This window comes from Nelusetta ayraudi, unplaced genomic scaffold (genome assembly GCF_046127955.1).
Source record: "Nelusetta ayraudi isolate G7.1 ecotype Tasmania unplaced genomic scaffold, CSIRO-AGI_Nayr_v1 ptg000059l, whole genome shotgun sequence".
Classification (NCBI taxonomy): Eukaryota; Metazoa; Chordata; class Actinopteri; order Tetraodontiformes; family Monacanthidae; genus Nelusetta; species Nelusetta ayraudi.
Genome location: NW_027466109.1, coordinates 580,816 through 596,806, shown reverse-complemented (window position 1 = coordinate 596,806; position 15,991 = coordinate 580,816). Strand labels below are relative to the sequence as shown.

Sequence of the window (15,991 nt, the reverse complement as noted above, 5' to 3'; positions counted from 1 at the left end):
ATTTTCAGGCGGTGCTCTTTGGTCCGGGCGCACACCGTCCTCCTCCGACGGGGAGGTCAGAGGTCGTCTGGGTGTAACAGGCGGAGCGAGCGTGACCAGCGAGGACAGTCGGCTAGATGCCTGGTGTAAAATGAAATCTGCGTGAAGGACAGAGCCAGGGGACTGAAGCGATGATCCTGTTGTATCCAGCTGTCAGTTGTTTTATTGTTTTGTCATGTCAGTAAGTCTGTGTGTGTGTGTGTGTGTGTGTGTGTGTCTGTTTGTGAATGTGTGTGTGTGTGTGGCTGACAGACTGTCAGACACTGAAACGATAATTAAAAAAAAAGAAGACGAAGAAGAAGACCTTTATTGATCCCACGATGGGGAAATTTGCATTCCGAATTGCTTCCGAGGATGGAAAAGGGCCAAAACGCTGGCAAAAAGGTGCCAAAACTGTACAAACAGCAGGCAGCGATTTCTGTGCCAGCAATCATTTTCTCCGCAGCGGCAGACTCGTGTGACCTGATTAGCACCAAAAACCCACCAGCGCCGAGGCTGATAGGAATTCTAATTTCTCAGATCACAAAATTTTTATTTCTTTTCAAAATTTCTTTCTTCCTCTCTTTTTACAAAAAAATGTAAATCAAACTTAACGTGTCACAAACAAACTGCATTACGTGTCATTCTTAATTATAACTTACACACTTTGAAATATTTCACTCCCAAACCCTATTTGAATGTTACAACTTTCCAAAGGCACCGACACGTCAGCGCTGTTGCAACACCGACACCGTTAATATCCTCACAAGCCTTGTCGCTTATACGACGCTATAGTGGCGCTGAGTCAACCGGCCACGCGCGCCTGAGAAACTCGGTGAAAAACCAACTCGACCTGTTGGGTGAATATTAAGTATGTTCAGTCGTTCGCTGTTAGCTCGCTCCTTTGTTGTTGTTTTTTACAGCGTTTCACACAAAAGGACAGAGGGACACCACCTCGGGCAGGTGGAACTTCCTCCCATGTGTCCGCTGTGAGTAAGAGGTCTGGTCACCGTGATGGACTGCAGCAAAGTTTGGCACCATTCACGTCTATCCGTCCATCCAGCCGTCTATCCATCCGTCCATCTACTTTGAAATTCAGGTCAAGTAAAAAGTCGCCCTCCGTCATTCAGGCGTCGGCTTCCCCTTGATCTCATCCGTCTTGGTCCATCAGTCACCTCTTTATAAAAAAAAAAAAATCAATTTTATGTGCGTGTGTGTGTGTGTGTGTGTGTGTAATCTTGAAAAAAGCTGACAGCATTGATGATTGCCTCCTCTCTAATGCAGGAGCTGAACCCAGGATTAAACACAAGGAAGACTTGGGCCCTGCGTCTACTGTTTATCTTTAAAAGTTAAAAACTGCTTCACTCCCAAGAAGCCATGTTATGATAATAACAATGATGATAATAACAATGATGATAACAATGATGCTAATAATAATAATAATACGAATAATACGAATAAGAAGAATAAGAACATATATATATACATATATATATATATATGTATATATATATACATAAACAAAACAAAAAGTAGTTTGGAGCAAATACTTGGCACTCTTCCAGAACGTGCACATGTTGTTCCTGAGATCCGACCTGGTGGTTGTGTGTGTGGCGGCAGGGCGTGTTCTGGCTGTCTTTGCACAAGTATTTATGAGAAGCCGTGATTCTCCTCGGAGGCACAAACACACACACACACACACACACTCGAACAGAAGATTTCCTCCTGCCGTCCTGCACTGAAAGTGAGTAACTCTGAGCCGGTGACAGCGTGAGTCTTGAGGCCCCTGACGTCGGCCCTTTATGTCCTTCTATTGATTGAACTTTGTAGTTGGAGGTCCATCATTTATTCCTTATTAAGCTCTGCTCAGCTTCTCTGCTCGTCCGACTTCTGAGAGGCGCCGATGTCGCTCTTCGTTTGTGCTCAGAACCAAACTTGATTCTGTTTTTTCTGCTTCATCCCCTCGCTACTCTTGTCTTTCACCATCTGATTGCTGCAGTGAATCAGTCAGTCGGCAGTCCAAAAAAAGTGTCGGCAGCCACAGGGAGACGTTATCAAGTGCGGTAGACCAACGCACACATCTGTTATCAGATGTGATCTCGGGGGGTGGGCAGAGATGACTGCGAGACGCCCCAATTGAACTCATCACAGGGGGTCTGTGGCTCCTTCGCAGCCCCGCGGTGACGAGTCATGAGGGGAGCAGAGGATTTTTCCCGGGTCGCCCGAGCTTGTGAGCAGCACGGGCTGGTGTGTTCCATCAGCCGCAGCAGCAGCAGAGGCAGCGAGTGTGAACTCCATTTGACACCTGACCAGGTTGTTTTTTTTTTTAAATGATGTTTATCTACGAGCCCCCCACCTGAACAGTGTGTATTGCGACACACAGGTGTGCCTCCGTTGGTTTCGCAGAATAACTCTGCAGCTATGCGGGGAGAGATGAGAGTCTCAGATAAGAGCAGCGGGTTCAGCCGCCACCCGCGACATCACCTCTTCCTCATCACCGCAAACAACATCACACAGCGCACTGAGAGCCGAGGAGGGTGACAGTGATTCCAGCCGGTGCGGTCAGGGGTTCGGGGTCAGCTTGGCTAGAGTGGTTCCGGCAGTTCTGTCGATCTGTGGTGTTACAGAATGATGCTGTAGAAACCGAAGTAAAAGCAGTCTGACTGATTAATATAGCAGCTAAGAGTTTAAAAAACAAACAAAAAAAAAAAACATAGTAGTAAGTGTTTAAGTTGCCCAAATCCTTTAATTGAATGAATTAGCGATTGAAGACTCTAATGTGTCTGCTGTACAAAAGGTACAGGGCTGTTTAATATTGGATTATATCTATAGGCTGAAAAAACAGTAAGAACATCAATCAATTAATCAGCACTCAGTGTATTTGTAAGGCACTGAATCACATGGAGTGGCGTCTTAATGGCGTCATTCAGTGGGCGGTGGCTGGATTTCTTCGTGACCCAGAACGTGTTCAAGCCTCAGAAATAAACGCAATTGTCATCAAATACCTTCTTTTCCAGAGTCTGATCTGGTCCGACTGGTCGACTTGCCTTTATCGTGAAGTTGTTGTGAAATCCTGATATCCGCCCTGCGTGTAGTCGGTTTCACCGCCCGGCCCTGGGCACAGTGACATGGACTGCATGTTTATACAGTGTTCCTCTTTGATCCCTGTTTTTTTTTTTTCTTCTTCCCCTCCCTCCTGCTCTCTCTCTCCCACTGCAGAGGGTAATTTTATGGATTTCGTTTTCACATGTCGGTTGCAGCAGTTGCGCAGGCCCACAGTTTGCCTGATAAGTGATCAGTTAATAATCTGGAGCAATGGTGGACAGAATTCCAAATAGCTTTGGAATGACATGTTGGTGGTTGCATAGGGCTCAAACATCTTGACGCCGGCTTGCAAAGAAAAAAATTCAGCTGGGATACATCAGAAAGACTTTTGGCAGTCACTTTAATTCTCAGTAGCGCCACCACATGGTTTCTATCAATCACTGGACGAACACTCATCCAAAAATTCCTGCCTGGATTGAAAACAAGTCTCAATATTTTAGACTCAAGCTGAGCGGCAAAAAACAAACAAACATACATCTCCAGAAAAATGTGTTTTTAACCCTCTGTTTACAGCCTCTCAAAAAAAAAAAATTCCACAAAGTTCTAGGTTTCCCACTAAAACTGATGTTTTGTTGGACCTTCTACATGTTTGAAAGAGACAAAACCAAGAGTGTGGAAGAAACAACAAAGCAAGGGTATCAGCACCCTTTGTGATGTCACAAGTAGCTGATTTTCAGAACTGTGCATCTTGCTAACACTTTCAGAAAAGGACAGCAATCACAAGAAGCAAGGATTGACTTTTCACATTACTGGGGAGTCATTCGTTCATTTTCAGAGGGAATTTGCAAAATATGGGACCTGCAATGATTTCAAACTTGCGTCAATGGTTATATTTTTCAAAATAACTTTATGGAGTCACGCATGAAAGAACGCTGCATACTGACTGAAAAGTTACAACTGACAGAACAAAAAAAACAATTACCAACAGCAATAAACATAGTCATTGCCTTGTCATTGTCATAGGAGCGAAGACAGAAGAAACAAACAAACCAGGAAGATATTTCTATGGTTTTACAGCTTTACACTTTACAACCACTGACACAGAAAAGGAAGAATAGCACTCACATCTTTGGCCAAGTCTGCATCCCAGCCCTGGTGGATTTGTCAGTTTGTTAGTCGGTCACACTGGGGCTGTGTCTCAATTCAGGGCAGGGACAGTCGTTCCCTCCTGCTGGCCAACCCCGGAAGTGACGTTTTTATAGCATCAAGCTAACCATTGGTTCGCCATCTAACGATGTCGTTCGACATTCAAATAAATAAAAACCTGATGTTAAAACTGCATATTTTATGTGAAATTTCAATACTTAAATTTATACGAAGTGTCTTTGCCAGTACATGGCGCTAATTTCAGCTCACTTCCCAGGATCCCACGATGCTTTGCAGCAGCACCCAAAGCATCATAGGATACATAAGTACGCGAAGGATAGTAGCGCTGGATCCTTGGAATGGGCTAAAACGAGGGCGCATTCCAAGTACGCATTTTGAGCATCCTAAGCACCCTCGGGAATTGGGACAAGCCTTTGCGCAGTGCTATGACGCAACTTCCTTTCAAAATGTGTACTTCAAGGATGCAGACCCTGTAGGGTTACCACCTCCTAGAGTTTCAAATCTGGGACATCTCGGGAGGGGGGGGGGGTCTCAAATCTGTCCACGGGGGAGGGGGGGCCGTCCCCGAAATATACGAGGCAAAGTGAAGTGCGTCCCGTATCCGTTCATTACGGTTTTTTAGTTACCAAATATGGGACAATCGCGTATTTTTACGGAGTAGACCACAGACGGAAATCAAATGAGGTTTTGTCATTTTCCCTAAAAGACGAGACAAATTGTGTCCTGGGAGAGATTTTATTTTTCCTGGGACAGGTGGTGAAAAAAGAGAACAATTCTGGGAAAAACGGGACGGGTGGCAACCCTAAGACCCTGAATTGAGACACAGCATGGGTGTCACCCAGGGTGCCAACCTGTCCCGTGGACACGCCCCTAGGATTGTGTTGCACTGTTGTTTTGATTGGAGTGGAGTTACTCACAGACTCGACTCCACTGACGTGAATATGAAACAAATCCAGTGTCACACTTGCTACTGCTTAATTCCGACCTACCTGTCTGGCTACTTTTTAAACAGCAACTCTGGCTCTGTGTGTGTGCGTGCGTACGCGTGTGTAATAGAGGGAATCTCTGTCACATTCCCTTAAAGGTGCAGAATTACATTCTGAAAGCGTAAATCAAATTGGACCCCCGTGAAAAAAGGAGCGAGTGAGGGAGTTGGTGGAAGGAATGAGTGACAGATAATAAGCATTCATCCTGGCAAGTTTTGCCAGTGCCGGTTTATTTTTGGTTCAGTTCACGGCCACGAGTTGGCTAATCTCTAATCTCTCGCTGTGCCCTAATTGAGAGAGAGCGAAGCGCAGTTGGCTCGGCTGGAAAAGCAATCTATTTAAAAATCACATTACGGCAAACAGTTCTTCTTTTCATTTCCTCTCTGTCGCCACAGTTTTACCATGTCAGCCCCAAGCGCTTGGACAACCACTGGTGGTTTATGAATGCATTTCCACGTGAGCTGATGAGGTGTGACAAAGGAGGTGTAACATTATTTACAGAAAACCAAAACAATACAGAGGAACCACCTTAGGGGTATTCTCCATAACTCCATTATGTCCTTTTTTTTTGTTGCTTCAGTGCAGGTTCAGTACTTTGCAGAACACCTGCAAGGAGACACTTTGTTTTGGTGAACATGTAGTACAAAACTACGACAATTAGTGGTTCATTAAAATGAACCTAAAAGACAAGTATCCATTTAAAAGAAGAAACATTAGAACAAACTTTGAATATTTCAACAAAATGCAAATGAGGACCAGGACGAGTCTCAACACTGAAAGAGTTTAGAATATCAGTGGCATTTTTTTTCCCATTATGATTCAAACTTAGCGGCATTAACTGCCCATTTGCTAATATAGAGAATGTGAATGGTAAGTAATGGCGTCTTTATCCTGCTGTCAAAAAGAAACTCCACATTTTATCACCTGAGTCTTCCTGGCAGCCCCTGAATGGTTCCTGTCCTTCTCTAATCCAGGATGCCTGTGGAGACTCGCTCCTTCCGGAACAGATCTGCGGTGGGTCGCTTCCCATCAGTCACCCTTAGTCTCGGGGAGGAGGCCGAGGACGACAGGGAAGAGTTGGAGGAGCGGGACGAGCAGACGGAGAACGCCTGCCGACGCTGGCTGCAGAAGATCTGCCCATGCTGCTGCCGCCGCAGCAAGGACGATGACGACATCACAGAGACGTTGGAGACGACGGACGAGGTCGAGGACGGCGACAAGGACAAGGACAAGGACGAGGACAAGGACGAGGACAAGGACAAAGAGGAGGAAAATCCCGATGGCAGCGAGATCGACGGTAAACCACCTGGCAGTCAAGGTGAAACGAGGGTCATGTCAGAGGTTGCGGCTCACACCATGTTTGTGTTCCTCCAGAGCTCCTCCTCAGAGTGCGATCCATCGACCTGATGAAGAGCCAGTCGGGGGAGAACCGCACCAAGCACCACACCAACCTCTACCAGAGCCAGAACCTCATCATCCGCAGGGGGCAGCCGTTCCAGATGTGGGTCACTCTGTCTCGACCCCTGGACCGGAACACCGACAAGCTTCACCTGGAACTGAAGACAGGTGGGTCCTGGGATGGAGGCCTCGACGACCACCATCCCTCCTCTGTGCTCCTTGTCTGCTCCTGTTTTCAGTTTTTAAACACAAAGCAGGCACTGCGAGCAGCAAAGAACACTGTTGATAAGATGTCTGGCTGACCTGTAAATTGGCATAGCACTCATAAAACTACAAGTAAGACTCTGCAGGTGCAAAACAGAGGAGTTAGAAAACATCAAACTTTTCACTGCCAACTGCACTAATGTATCCAAAAAACTGCTGACTAATCTTGATGCAAACAGCCGAAGTCACCTCAAATGAAGCTGTTGCATCGATTTAGCAGCTTTTCCGTCAGACGCACGAAGGGAAGGCGGGAGAGAGCTTTACAGATGCTGTTGCCCGGCCCCTTGTAAAAAAAACAACCAAAAAAACACTTTTGTTGCAAATGGTCACACCTGCTGCTGCGACCAGCTGCCTGAGCCGCAGCCCACCAAATGTTTACCCAGCTTTCATCTCCGCCTCTGCTCCCTCCCGCCCCGGTGCCGGGTGCTGTAAGGCAAAGAGGACGCAGACAAATTTAGATCACACAATTACAGCCGCGCATAATAACAAGTGGAGGTGGAAGAGAACAACTGCAGCGTCGTGTTTACCAGGTTGTGCTTTCATGCTAGCCAGGAAAACAAATTGATAAAAAATGAACCCGAAGGTCATTGTTATTATCGGCAAACAGCAACCTCTGTCAACACTTCCTGGCCTGTGTTGTTTAGTTCGAAGGAGAGACGTTAAATCCAAAATGTCATGCACATATTATGCATCAACATGAATACTATTCAAAAACCACCATGTGTTCCACCAGCAGGCAACCTTGACCAGCAGCTGGATCACTCAGAGGATTTTGCTCATCCCTCATGAAATTCTCACACAAAGCTTTGCATAAAGACACGGGTGGTGCAAGCGAGGTACAGTGGTTATAAAACCATGAAGCAACTTTGAATAACCGCTCTTAAGGCAGAGTGTCAGACGGGGTTTAGGGGCATTTAAAAAAAAAAAAATCCTCATAAAACAAGAAGTAGAATTAGCCTAAATTGATGCTAGAGACTCCCTGTGTCTGCGTGGGTTCTCTCCGGGTTCTCCGGCTTCCTCCCACACTCCAAAAACATGCATGTGAGGTCAATTGAACATTCTAAATTGTCCGTAGGTGTGCATGTGAGTGTGAATGGTTGTGTGTCTCTATGTGTTCCTGCGATGAACTGGCGACTTGTCCAGGGTGCACCCTGCCTTCGCCCTATGACAGCTGGGATAGGCTCCAGCGGGTATGGAAAATAAATGAATGAATGATGCTAGAGAGATTAGCATTGCTGCTGCTATAGCTGCTGTTTTGCCTGCAGTAGAAGGCGTTCACATGGAAAAAGTTATAGGAAACATCACAGCAAGTTATTCTCAGTTTAGTCACTTTCTCATTGTCCCAATGGGCTCTGATGTGATAAAGGTTCAAAGTCGCAGGGAGCCTGTGCTGGACACTCTTTGAGATGTAACTACATGGGTGATTGGTCCTCGTGAAATGTGATAGAAGATTCACCCAATCACCTTCCAAGTTTGAGCCTACCCGCTCCAAATGCTCTCCAGGGGCAACGGATATGTGCGATAAAGACAGAAGATTACGTCAATCAGCTGTAAAACCAGGCCTCCAGATCCAGTATATCCTTATTTTCTGATGTTTAAAAACGGATGCAAGGGAGATTTCCTGCCTGGATGTGGCTACACTGCCCCCCAATTCTCAGGCCGACATTGGAGGGCGTCAAGCACCTCGACGGGAAGCCAATCAGAGTCCGACACTGTCGGCTGTTTGCCAAAATCAAGTGGAAGTCAATGAGGGATTTCATCAGAATGATTGAGCTCAATAGTATGAGATCTTCCAGGGGGTTGGGTGGGTTTGTGGGATGTTTTTTTTTATAACAGCTTGCGAATGAAAATGATCAAAAAGATTGTTCCACACACACAATTGTGCTATTCGGAGATTCAGATTTATTTATTTTTAGCACTGCTGAAATTGCTAACTTTTTTTCTCCACCTTTGGTAGATAAAAACCTGTCTGAGGAAGCAAAAAGATCGTCAACAGGCACAGAAGGAAGACTTTTTGCAGTTGTTCCTGATTTTGCTTTGTTACTTCTCGGCTAAGAACGGAAACTTCCCGCATCCAGAATTAACTGAGCCTTTTCTTTCTCGCGGAAAGGCTTTGCAGGGCTGCTATAAGAAGAAAAGCTGTGACAAGTCCTCCTCTGGGGAAAACTTGTCACAGTGAGAGTGAGCATGACACTCACGGCAATTATTTTTCATATTGCCTGCGAATCCTGGTATGTTTCAGAGACCACCGCCGCTGCCACTGTGACCTTCCCGCTGGCTCAGCAGAGGTTCCTCCTGCAACACAGAGCCGCACAGCAACAGCCTTAACAGTGTCAGCGGGGATCAATGCGTGTGCATGCACGTTTGTGTGTGTGTGTGTGTAGCTGTGTTTGCAAAACCTCGTCAGGCCAGTGCTTTCAAGGCATGCCGAGTCTCAGTGTTTGTCTGAACCAGGGTTGCCACGGAGCGAAGGAATGTGGGTGCGGCTCGGATGAGGGAAAGTGAACCGGGGCTGAGGGAAAACCTTGCGCCAAACAGTTTCCACACAGCCTACTTTTCTCACACCTTTGCTAATTTCTCGTCCTGTCCCCTCAGGGCCTCTGCCGGCGGTGGCGAAGGGCACCCACGCCATCGTGCCCCTGGTGGAGAAGCTCGGGAACGACCAGTGGGAGGCTGCCATCGCGAGACGGGACGGCGACAGGCTGCTGCTCTCCATCAACTCTCCGCCCACGGCCGTGATTGGCCGATATCAGCTGACGGTGGAAACCAGCTGCGCCAGTGGCGAGTTCATCTCCACGCACGATCCGGCCAATGACATTGTGGTGCTGTTCAACCCCTGGTGCGGCGGTGAGGAGAGGAAATTAGAACACTGAGTGGGAGGTTGGGAGCAGTAGCAGCAGTAGCGGCAGCAGCAGTCAGATTCTGGTTTCAGCCTTTCAGGGCCAACTGACCAGAAGCTCAAGCAGATATCACACAATCTAGAAAGAAAAAATAAACAAGATAAACAGTATGTCCAGTCAGCAGTCATATCTGCACCCGCCCCCCATTTTCCAATCATTTATCATTTTTTCAGTCCATCATTTTGACCAGTATGATGATGTATTCGGGGGGGGAAAATGGTCTATTTTTTCCGAAAACAGATTATTTAGCCCTCTGTTTATAGCCTCCTGCCTGAGACTGATTCTTTGTTGGACCTTCCACATGTTTGGAAGCAAACAAAAATAAGACTTTCCCGCCTTGGGGATGATGTTGCTAACTTCTTAGCTTCCTTTGAGAGGGCTGGAAAAGATAGAAGTTTCTAATATCCAGGGTGTTTATTCCCTGGCCTGTACAAGTGAGTTTCACACAATGTGGGAGCCTTCAAAAATAGTAATAAACTCTCATGGTTTCACTTTTAGTCACATTTAGCTTAAAGAAATGTTATAAGAAAAGTTTATGAAACGGATACCTGGTGTGATATCAATGACAACCTGATCATGTGATTCTTGTTTTCCCTCCCATCGTGTCTCCAGTTGACGCCGTCTACATGGATTCCGAAGAGGAGAGGCAGGAGTTTGTCCTGAACGACGTGGGGCGAATCTACTACGGCACGATGGAGCAAATTGGAGCGCGCACGTGGAACTACGGCCAGGTGGGTGCAGCACCTCTCCTGTCTGTGTGTCTGTGTGTGTCTGTGTGTGTACTCTGACCAAGCAGTGGAGGGTGACAACTTTCTCCTATACGTTCAGTTTGATGATGGGATTCTCACCACGTGTCTCTTCCTGCTGGAGAAAAGTGGAACACCATCATCCGGATGGGGAGACCCCATCAATGTGGTGCGAATCATATCGGCCATGGTAAGAACATCTGTGTGTGTGTGTGTGTGTGTGTTTGTGTGTGCGTGCTGCACAGTGTTAATGGAGCCAAAGGGGCCACCGAGTGTTCACAGTGTTTACATTAAATTACACTTTACTTTCGCTATAATTGATTGGCTAATTAAAACTCAAGCAACCGCTGCACCCCTGCCTCCTGATTATTTTACAGTCAATTTGCTCTAAAAAGCGTTTTAATTTTCACTTTGCTCTTCTTGCCTGAGGGGTTTGTTCGCTTCCAGTGGAAGCTGCTCCAATCAGCTTGGTTCCTCCTATTCTGTGTGTGTTTGCAGGGAGGGGGAGGAGCAGTTTGGGAGGTCGGCGGGTGGGGGGGGGGCATATGCTTTGCTCTGTGCGTGTGGAAAGTGCCTCATAATAAAGTCTGCCCCATTGATTGACTGAAGGTATAATGCGGCTAATGCAACATCCAGACACAGATCAATACAAAGAAAACCCCAATGGGTCTCGGTGTCGCAGAGGCAGCAGCTACTGGACAATCAGTCACGTGTGGATGAACTTGAGTCGTCCTACTGATCCTCATCAGTCGATATATAATGCAACATTTTACATTTTAAGAAATGTAAAAGGACAAGTGCAGCTCCGTTCAGATCCTGGTGTCAGTTTGCAGGAACCGTCATCAATTCTGCAACCACCACTGCCTGCCTGCCACAGATATGAAGGCACTGCAGAACTGCAAAATAAAGAAAATATTCATGGCTATGATTGGCCCAAGTGGAGCGAATTGTATCTCTCTACCATCTTGTGCGCCTTGAAGTGAAATTCCTTCTTTCTTTCTCGCAATCTCTCGCCCACACTTTTGCAATGACTTGGCTTCTTATGAACCCGTCTTAGGATCTAAGGATCGACTTTGATGCCTTCTGCCTGATCGTCTTATGTCATAAACAAACAAAGTCCCTCTCTGTGCGTGCAGATCAACTCCCTGGATGACCGAGGTGTGGTGGAGGGGAACTGGTCGGGTTTCTACGCCGATGGAACGAGTCCCACCGTGTGGAGCGGCAGCGTGGAGATCCTGAAGGAGTACCACAAGAACAAGGGCACGCCTGTGAAGTACGGCCAGTGTTGGGTCTTCGCTGGGGTCTTCACCACAGGTGAGCTCCTCTCTCAGCACTTCCTGGCATCTAACTGGGTTCTGTCACCCTGACTTTGGAGCGTCGCAATGGAAAAGGATAGAGATCTATACAAATTAGTATAGCTAAATAAATTAAAAATAATAATATAGCAAAAAAAGAAAAAAAGTTTAAACCATGCAAATTATGCGGCCTTCGTTAAGATGCCTCTACTGCCACCTACTGACATACTCGCAGTTTATCTGAAACACACTCAACCTGCATGTCTGTTGTTTTCATCTCCCTTTCTGGGCAACTTTCTAAAACAAATTCTTCACATTGAGATGGTCTCATATTTATTGTGTTTCTCCAGTTCTGAGGTGTTTAGGTGTCCCCAGCCGCACCGTGACCAACTACAAGTCGGCTCACGACACGGACGTCTCGTTGACGACCGACGTTTACCTGGACGAGAACCTGGACCCCATCGATTCTCTCAACGCTGACTCCATCTGGTGAGGTCGCCGGCTGCCACCGCCGGTCGCTCCCTTCACCTTCATTACCCGACCTTAATCTCCTCCTTTCCTCGTCCTCCCCCGAAGGAACTTCCACGTGTGGACCGACTGCTGGATGGCTCGAGCAGACTTGCCCGCGGGCTACGGCGGCTGGCAGACCGTGGACGCCACCCCCCAGGAGACCAGCCAGGGCACCTTCCGCTGTGGCCCCGCCTCCCTTGCCGCCATCCGCAACGGTCAGGTCTTCCTCAAGCACGACTCTCCGTTTGTGTTTGCCGAGGTTCGTGGAGCAAAGAGCAAAAAGTTTAAAAGTTTTCCGCCGTGCATTTCCGTCGCTTTGCTGTGTTTTTATCAGAGATTGTCAGGTGAGGAGGTGACGAGGGGGTTGAAAAAAGAAAAAAAAAGTTTCTGATCGTCCTTCCGCAGAACGTCGCAGATAACAGCAGATTAGAATCTAAAAATTGTCACCGTTCAGGACCTTCGATTCCTCAAGTGTGACATATAAGCCACGGTGCCTGAAATAACTTTTCCATTTTGTGTCACCTCAACTGCCTGGCTGGAAAAGTGCCCTTTTTTCCCTCCACCTCAGTTTAGACGCATTAGCCGCATTATTAAAAAGCACTGACATTTGAGTGGATCTCAGTGGCTTACTGTGGCACAAAAAAAAATTACAGAGAAGCCCTGGAGGACGACGTCTATCTGGTAACAGTTGACCAACACACCCCTGCAACAGGTGCTGCCACATCACAAAACAGCTAACAGAGGACGACGGTTAGCCAAAAGGCATCGGGCATCCCCCCCAAAAAATGCCATATATCATGTCTTTACAGTTACCAGTGTTGTGTGTCTCTCTGATTATGTGCGTCACATGATTTGGATTTAGAGGTTTTTCACTACGAAAAGCCACAAGAAACAAAAGAAACTTGTTCCAAAAGATTTGGTGGTTGAAATGCGTCAAAACGCTTCTCTGACGGCCGGTTGAATCATCCTGCCTCCACTCAAAATTCCTCTTCTCCCCCTCAGATGGACTGAACAATCCTCCGCTGATTCTTCAGTCACCAACATGCTGTTGACAAATTATGCCTTTGTCCTCTCTAATGAGCCACATGGCCGGCCAAAGACGACGCGTGACTGCGCCGATCTGTTCACAACTTCTCCGTCTCTTCTTGTTTCGGCAGGTTAACAGCGATAAGATTTACTGGCAGAGGAACAAAGACGGGACGTTCACACAGATCTACAGCGAGAAAAAGGCCGTGGGCCACTTCATCAGCACAAAGGCTGTCGGCTCAGACGAGCGCAACGACATCACCCACCTTTACAAACACCCTGAGGGTATTCACGCATATCTGTATTTAAAGGGGTCCTATTTTGAAAATTGACTTTTTAAGTTTTTTTTAGTATAACTGGCGTGCTAACTATCACACCACGTGTGCGACTGTAGCTCAGGAGGGTAGAGCGGTTCAAATCCCGCTCCATCCCAGTCTGTCGTTGTGTCCTTGGGCAATACACTTAACAATAAATTGCAATTCCAATGGGGTTGGTAGCGCCATGCATGACAGCAGCCACCCATTGGTGTATGAGTGTGTGTGTGAATGAGAGTCCATTGTAAAGCGCTTTGGTGTCCCGTGAAGGTGCTGGAAAGTGCTGCATAAGTGCCGTCCATTTACCTTTTAGTATGAAAAGTGACTTCCGGGATGGTGTTCTCCTTGATACTGTGCTGAAATGAGCTGAGGATGAGGACTGAATAAAAAAAATAAAAAATAAAAAAAAGAACTGTCGACAAAGCTTCACCGCATGGGAGCTTGTAGCCATTTTCCCCACAAGCTAACAGTAGCAGTGAGCGGCTGGCCAATCACAAGGGCAGCTGTTCCAAGGCCGGTGAAGCAGGTAGGGGAGGGGGGAGGAGAGCCGCAACAGCCTCTTCAGAAGTAAGTGCATTGTGTATTGTAGGAAGTAGAAGACAGCACATCTGAAAAATGGTCAAAATAGGGCCCCGTTCAAAAAGAAATTGATAAATCAATCAACACAAACAGTTCTTAACTTCTCAACATCTCTGCTCGCCCTCAGGCTCCGAGGCGGAACGTATCGCCGTGGAAACCGCCTGCAGTTACGGCTCCAAGGCCGAGGCCTTCGCCGCCCCGACGGCGGAGGACATCACCGTCACAGTCGCCCTGGACGGCGAGGGCCCCACCATGGGACAGAACGCCGAGCTGAGCATCGAGTTGCGCAACAGCAGCTCGGAGAAGCGGACGCTGGACCTGCACAGCCAGGCGTCCATCATGTACTACACTGGCGTGCACAAGGCCACAGTGAGGAGGGACCGGACGGACGTGGACATCCTGCCCAACGAGGGTGAGAGGAAGAACGTCACGTCAGAAGTTATATTTTGTGATTGCGCTCACATGTTGGAAGCCCGAAAATGGGAAAGTGGACCGGAGAATTCATACAAGGCACTAATCAAAGTCTGGAAAACTAGTTTTGATAATATAAACAGCTGCAAGGCCAAAACGCACCTGAAATGATAACAGACGCTTCGAAGAAAATGAAGGAAAACAAATTTACACAACGGCTTTAATGACTGTGCCTCTGTTTTCCTCCTGCAGTGAAGACGCTGGAGTGGACGCTGGAGTACGACGACTACAAGGACCAGCTGATAGACCAGGCCGCCCTGATGCTGACACTGTCGGGCCGAGTCAAGGAGACCCAGCAAGTCGTGGCCACCCAATTCAGTTTCCGCCTCAGGACCCCAGCCCTCATCATCAAGGTTGGTTTGTTCTGTTTTGTTCAAGAAAAAGAAAGAAAAAACAGGAACTCAACTGTGTTTCCCCCTAACGCAGCCGGTGGGCAGGGCCGTGGTGGGTCAGAAGATGGCGGCGGAGATTTCCTTCACCAACCCGCTGCCGCGGGTGCTGAAGGCCGTCGTCTTCCACGTGGAGGGGCTGGGCCTGGTGGCCGCTCGCAGGATTAACTACGGGTGAGAGGAGGACGCACAAAGATTCCGCGTATATATTGCAGCAGCGTTTCGACGATCGCCAGCGATTAGCCGTGTCATTTCCTGTCGCCCCTGCAGAGATATCGGCAGCCGGGCGTCGGTGTCTCTGACTGAGCACTTTGTCCCCTCGCTGGCCGGCCCGAGGAAATTGCTGGCCTCGCTGGACTGCAAGCAGCTGACGCAGGTCCACGGCGTGGCCGACCTGCTCGTGCAGGGAGGGCAGTGATGGTGCGGTGGAGTCGTCCTCAGCCTGCTGAGTCCATGGACTCACGGACGAGTGCGTTTTCTTGTGAAGATCATTTGTATGTAAAAAAAAAAAATTCCTAAGATTCCAGAGCCCATGTACCGCTGCCTATCGCATTTCCTTTAACCACAAAGATGCTAATTATCAGCTAGCACTGGAATTTTGAAGAGTGTGAGGAGGAGGAAGAAGAATAAGAGGAGAACAAGGATGAAGAGGATGATGAAGAGGAGGAGGAGGAGATTTTCCAATGTACACATGTAGAAAATATTATTTTGATTGTTGTCGTGCCTTAAATGTAAAATCTGCTCATCCCCAGACGGACTCGATGTTGACTTCTCTTTATTTATTGACTTATTTATTTCATTGTGTGTTATGCAAACACTGCCGCGGATGATCTGCACACGCACAATAAATGTGAGAAAAAAATAAAATAAGCAAATAAGCGTA

The 15,991-nt window shown here is 47.4% G+C and overlaps 1 protein-coding gene and 1 long non-coding RNA gene across 2 annotated transcripts; one reads left to right on the top strand and one right to left on the bottom strand.

Moving 5' to 3' along the window:
* Window positions 1-174: 174 nt before the first annotated feature.
* LOC142897210 (uncharacterized) lies at window positions 175-4,228 on the bottom strand. Its single transcript, XR_012928433.1, has 3 exons — window positions 4,189-4,228; window positions 3,024-3,132; window positions 175-1,195 (listed from the first exon to the last, which is right to left on the bottom strand). It is a non-coding gene; the product is annotated as an uncharacterized LOC142897210 (long non-coding RNA).
* On the top strand, window positions 1,615-15,991 carry LOC142897209 (protein-glutamine gamma-glutamyltransferase K-like). The gene is made up of 14 exons (XM_076039342.1): window positions 1,615-1,762; window positions 6,191-6,513; window positions 6,591-6,782; window positions 9,474-9,725; window positions 10,391-10,509; window positions 10,607-10,714; window positions 11,661-11,838; window positions 12,170-12,308; window positions 12,396-12,588; window positions 13,487-13,640; window positions 14,376-14,660; window positions 14,912-15,072; window positions 15,146-15,282; window positions 15,379-15,991. Exons 2-14 carry the CDS (start codon window positions 6,192-6,194, stop codon window positions 15,524-15,526), a joined length of 2,388 nt encoding a protein of 795 aa, XP_075895457.1. The 5' UTR covers window positions 1,615-1,762; window position 6,191; the 3' UTR covers window positions 15,527-15,991.

Excerpts from the sequence above, each read along its gene's own strand:
- LOC142897209 (XM_076039342.1), top strand. The coding sequence starts at position 6,192 with ATGCCTGTGGAGACTCGCTCCTTCCGGAACAGATCTGCGGTGGGTCGC. Across the intron at positions 6,514-6,590 it reads CGATGGCAGCGAGATCGACG|AGCTCCTCCTCAGAGTGCGA; the intron begins GTAAACCACCTG and ends GTGTTCCTCCAG. Across the intron at positions 13,641-14,375 it reads CCTTTACAAACACCCTGAGG|GCTCCGAGGCGGAACGTATC; the intron begins GTATTCACGCAT and ends GCTCGCCCTCAG.